General features: G+C 42.0%; 1 protein-coding gene across 1 annotated transcript; it reads left to right on the top strand.

The window, feature by feature from the left end:
* The first annotated feature begins 271 nt into the window (after positions 1-271).
* Positions 272-1,747, top strand: mrps16 (mitochondrial ribosomal protein S16). Its single transcript, XM_053868449.1, has 4 exons — positions 272-411; positions 591-623; positions 929-1,195; positions 1,516-1,747. Exons 2-4 carry the CDS (start codon positions 611-613, stop codon positions 1,638-1,640), a joined length of 405 nt encoding a protein of 134 aa, XP_053724424.1. The 5' UTR covers positions 272-411; positions 591-610; the 3' UTR covers positions 1,641-1,747.
* Positions 1,748-5,695: the final 3,948 nt, after the last annotated feature.

The raw sequence follows: 5,695 nt of genomic DNA on the forward strand, positions 1-5,695 counted from the left end.
ATAGAGAATAACAACAACTGTCGGCCAATCGCGCAATAACAACAACAACAACAACAACAACAACAACAACAATAATAATAATAATAATAATAATGGCCGAGACGAAGACGATATCGTGAAGTGCATTCACGATAATAATAATAATAATAATAATAATAGTAATGATAGGAAGAAGAAAAAGAAGACGACGAAGCAGTCTCATTTGCTGCCTGTCAACAGCTGTACTTCCGAAATTATTATTGTGCAACACCACCATCTAGTGGTGCAACACAACATGTTCCTGGGTGAAGGAAGCTACGTCATATCCGGTGCAAACATGTCTGCGCACTGACAAAAGTCACATTCCTCACAAGTCGAAATAAGCGCTGTTTTTTGTGGATTTGTCCCGCGCAAGATTTTGTCACGACATCTGTGAGTAACCACTTCTCATGTGTCGCGCTGTGTAGATTATTGAAGTCGTGTTTGTCCGGTTAGACGCGTGGACATGAGCTTAGCTTGTCGCTAGCTGCTTATTTGCAGTGACGATCGAAACGAAACCTGAGATACGTCAAGTGTTAATTTATTCATCAACATCTACATTTGTCTTGCAGGACGCCATCAGAGCGGCATCATGGTTCAGTTAAGTAAGTTCTGAATGGCTTCCCACTGAGATGTCATGATAGCTACTATAGTAACTTTTTGTATTTTTGTTTCTGGCTCATTTTCTGTATACAGCTCTCATATTTAAAGTGAGGGTCCAACTCAACAGTTGGGGGCCAAAGCCAACCAGCCAAACAATTAAATGTGGGATCTTGAAATACTTATAACTAAATACTAGTTGTTGGTCGCTGTTAACATCACTCCCTGTACTTAATCGTCTTTATTAAATGAGGTACTAATTGAAGGAGTTGTACTGCCACCTGTAAACCATGCTGTGTTTTCTTCGCAGCCTCCCAGCTGCTCACAAAATACCACAAGGGCCACGTCGTCATCCGAATGGCCCTTGCTGGCCACAAACAGGCCAACAGACCGTTTTATCGCATCGTGGCTGCTTTTAACAAACGAGCCCGGGACGGGAAATACATCGAGCAGCTGGGGACCTACGACCCCCTGCCCAACATCCACAATGAGAAGCTGGTCAGTTTCAACTTCGACAGGATCAAGCACTGGATCGGCTGCGGCGCTCACACAACAAAGCCTGTGGCCAAACTTCTAGGTGTGTGTTCACTCAACAATGTTTCAATCCAGGTGAATCAACATTGCACAATAAAGACTTGTTTAGTCAAGGTGGTTCCGCTGTCATTGACTGTACAGGTAGTATTGACTTGATGATAGACGTCTCATGATACAATTGTTTGAGTCAGTGTTTTATCATCCACTACAAGTGGCTGCCGTGATTTAATGATTATTCACCGTAGATATTGCCATTTAACAAGTAGACGGTGGAGTCAGCTGACGTCCATCCATCCATCCGGACCAGAGTGAAAAACAACAACGTCCAGTCCCTGAGAACATCTTTTGTTGTTTGGTTTCCAGGGCTGGCTGGGTTCTTTCCTCTACACCCCATGACGATAACAGGAGCGGAGCGTTGCAGAGCCAAAACAGAGCAAGAGGCCGCAGCAGACGCTGGAACAGAGCAGTCGGAGCCAGCTGAAGCATGATTGTTTGAACAGGACTCTTTTTCTTTAGTGTTTCCACTCATTTCATGATGATTATCTGTATGGTCAACAAATATTAAAGCCAGCGCTGGATGCAGTGTTATACTTCATGCAGCGTAACATTCAGGATGGATAACGGTCGGAACATCACCTTCGCTAGTGTCGGTATCATGACTGAGAGTAGAATTTCCTTGTCAGTGTCCAGGACTACAAAGCTCAGGTGTGCGTTGAGAATGAGGGTGAAAAAGTCCTGTGTTCAGCTGCTGCTGAACCACATGGAAGTGGAAAGTTTCACAATTGGTTAGCGATTGTCTTGGGGAAAGGGAGTCCCTTTGCTGGTTGGTCCCTCAACTCCTGCTGTGAAGACTCAGTCACAAGCCCTGATCAGGGTCTGGACTTCACTTTTATTCAGTTGAAGTCAGGAGGACTCTATCGGCTGAAATCTTTCCCACAGCATTTAAGTCAGTGTTTGAGTCCAGTCCTGAGGTTCAAAGGTGCTTACCGCAATACGGTGTGCACTTCTGAATATGTACCATCAACAGGTAATTCTTTGGAAAGTGAGCTCTTCCAGGCGTTGCAGCTGTGTCAGTATTGTTCTGGCAATGCTTCAGTTCCGCCTGAGCTGTAGTGTGAAGGAACCCCAGGGGCCGTATCAAGAAGTCGGTTCACCCAAGTACGAGGGCCAGGAAAACCAAATTATCGCCTTAGTCCGGGTAAGTTTGGACTTGTGAAATGAATGTAAACAGCTTAGTTCGACTGTTGGAGAGAAATTTGAAACATTCATGGAAATGCTAGAAATTCTTCTGGCAAAAAAAAGGCAGACAAGTTGCAAAAAATAAGTTTTCACATTTGAAGGAGTGGAATTTTCTGCTTATCAATCAAAAAAAATATGATTTTTGCTATGGGAACCAGTTTTGCGGTTAACAATGATGTCACGTCCAGACCCAACTTCAATATTTCGAGCGAGTGTTGGTTTCTCAAACATGAACTTATAGACTTGAAATTCAAAACATTTTCAATTTCCAGATTATAGCTACTGGATGTGACATCATCATGTTGGACACATTTGACATGGGTACCAATTTGTTACCTACACCAGCTCTCTTTTAGTGACCGATTTGTTATCTTATTTATCTTATTTTTGCTAGAACATCATGGTGCCTCTACGGTCCTGGCATAGGCGCTACATCTCTTTAGTTTCCAGTGTTAACGGCAGAGGCAGCTTTTTGGAAACTGGCATGGAAAATGATCATATAGGAAAATGTGCAGCTTCATGTGGATGTAGCCTCATGCTATTCTGGAAAGAAAAGGGCAAAGAAACATCAGCCGAGTGTGTTTGTTTGGTGGCAGAGAGACTCTCTGAGGGCATCATCTGATAGTGCAGACTCCTCTAAATGCAAACAGGCATAAAGTCTTGAGTCGCATTTTCATTCAAGTTGCCTGAAAACCTGCTGTGGCCAGGCTTCGTCATGTCTTGCTAAAGGTACAATATTGCAAAAGTGGTCAGGTCACTGTGGAAATTCTGATCTGACACATAAGCACCAGCATAGACCCATCACTCCAATCCACATCCATGCAGCCACTGACCACTGCAGACAAATCAGTGTTGTCCCAGTGGCACTTTAATATTTGGCTCCCAATTCCAACACATTTTGGAGCCTGTCAACAAATCGTTGGAATCACGATCGAATGAATGTGTAACTTCACTGTTTTAAAATTCACTGACCGATGTTGCTGGAAGTTTCTGCCTGTCCACTTCACGTGACTGACTGATTCATTTGATAGAAATCCACCGCGCCCTTGTTGTACTTTGCTCGATGTTATAGTAACAGGTGTCAACAAAAAAGGTCCTTGTGTAAAGTCATGCAATGTCAGTGGTATTCATCAAATGGCACTGTTAATCATCGTGGTGAGATTGTCGCAGTCAGGTGTAAAGGGAGATAGACATCCACCAGAAATACAAGATGGTGGACAGCTTACACATGAACAATGTGACATGACATTCTGTTATGACATCACCACAGATGAGTTCAGACCGCCGTTTCAAGACTAGAATCCAGTGATGCTGGAGTTGGAGAGACAGCCTCCAGAAATGTTATTCCAATTTACAATGTCTTTGCTGTATCGAATCCTGAGCACCATCTATTCAGAACAAGCAGCAGAAGAATACGCTGAAGCGGTTTTGGCTTGTTTCATCTTGTACTGTCCACCATTGTCTAAATGCAAGTTATGTTCTCAATGATGCCAGTAGTGCGATTAAAACATCTGTTTCTGATTGAATGAGCACAGGTGAGTGGGACTCAAAATGTAATCTGACTTGGGAATGGAACCCTGTTGGAATCACCTGCTGTATTTGTCTTCACCATGGCCTGTGTGTACCTCAAAACAGATTTCATTCAAACCTTCAGGAAGCCTCATTTCCTCCGAGGGAACACCCCAAAAGGAGTCACAGCTCATTTGAAATTACTATGAATATAATTCATGTGATTTGAAATGCTAATAATAATTCCGGGCTAATAACATTGTGTAGAAGACGGGAAAAATATGATGGTTGGCGGAGATCTGCGCTGTCTCAGTGCTTTCCAGTTTCAAATGAATTTGTGTTTCCTCTTGGAAAACCCCCTCTGGGTGCTAGTACTTGATGAAAATCAGTAATGTGACTAACAAAATCAGTCATCTGTTAATCATACAGCCATTCATAACTCACGGCACCAGCACACCTTGTCCAACCAAACCTTTTACCTCATCCACTTCAAATTTCACAGTCAGCGAGGTGGGACTCTGGAAATGTTTTTTTTGATACAACCGCGGAAGCGTGACAATGGACATGAGCGTTTGTTGAGGGAGGTCACCGCGTGATCAAACGACAACTAGAAAAGGTTTGAAACCAATTTGAAGGACATTTAAACAAGGAGCTGCCAGGAAAGACTGACTCCATCAGAAGTGCTTCTGCATCAGTTATTTGCACGATGGCTAAGATCCATAGGTAGGTCTCTTGTTCATCCGGTTGTAGCAGATTTTTACATTCAAAGACAAAATGTGGCGGTGCAAGAACTTTCAGAGGAGCAAAGGGATTATCATTTCCATTATTCTGACCACCATCATCCTCCTGGTCGCAGTGAGGGAAGTCGACAGACATACAGAAGGTAAAAATGTTTGAATATCTTCTCCTTTGTTGTTGTTTGAATTGATGTATTTGCTGAAAGAAATGTGTGTCATGTTTTCATTGCCATGTACCTCTCCAACTCAGTCACTATAAAAGCATATTACCTGTATTTCCAATTTGACATGCAAAGGTGAAAAACTGCGTTTAATAAGAAAAAACACATCACAACACAACACAAACACAACTCATCCAAAAACGTCTAGTAATTGAATATTGACTGCCTGTGAATAAATATAGCAGCTCCTTATCATTTTGAAGTGGTTGTAAAAATCACTGATGTCGTGTAACAAAGCAAACACACTGTAGACATGGCAAACAACACAAGAAAAGTCTTCTACCATTTGAAATTGTGTCGAGTGCAACTAGTACAATATTTGAGAAAAGGTAAATCTCAATATGAAGCACACACACATACATATATATTTACTGAGAGAGAGAGAGTGACACAGTTAGTAAGTAAACAGAACAGGAAATATTGTCTTAAAGTTACTAAAGAGGTAAATGGAAAACATATATTTATATTGTAATATTTTTGTCCTTAAATGTCAGCGGTTGACTGCATGTCTCATTGGTGGACAGAATGCTTGATGAAATAAAAAAAAAAAATGGAGCCAAAAAAACACACAAGTGTTGAAGCGTAAACGGGTGAAATGTACAACAACCTGTTTCGCAGGACGCATGAATAATGATTTATATTAAAACATCTTTGACAGGGCGTCAAAATGAGGGAAGAAAGCACTCTGTCAAGAATTTAAGGAAGCGGGAAGAAAGCGATGAAATCAATCTGTCATTGAATAGCTCACTAGTTAATGAGCCACAGGCCGATTCTTCCTCTACGAAGCCATGGGCAACAACTGCAACTCCGACAAGGTCAACTGGGTCAATAGATATT

The sequence above is a fragment of the Synchiropus splendidus genome, chromosome 6, assembly GCF_027744825.2.
Source record: "Synchiropus splendidus isolate RoL2022-P1 chromosome 6, RoL_Sspl_1.0, whole genome shotgun sequence".
Lineage (NCBI taxonomy): Eukaryota > Metazoa > Chordata > Actinopteri > Syngnathiformes > Callionymidae > Synchiropus > Synchiropus splendidus.

What these genes read in the sequence shown, in the direction of transcription:
- mrps16 (XM_053868449.1), top strand. An exon ending in GCCTGTGGCCAAACTTCTAG is followed by an intron (nt 1,196 to 1,515) that starts GTGTGTGTTCAC and finishes TTTGGTTTCCAG; the next exon opens with GGCTGGCTGGGTTCTTTCCT.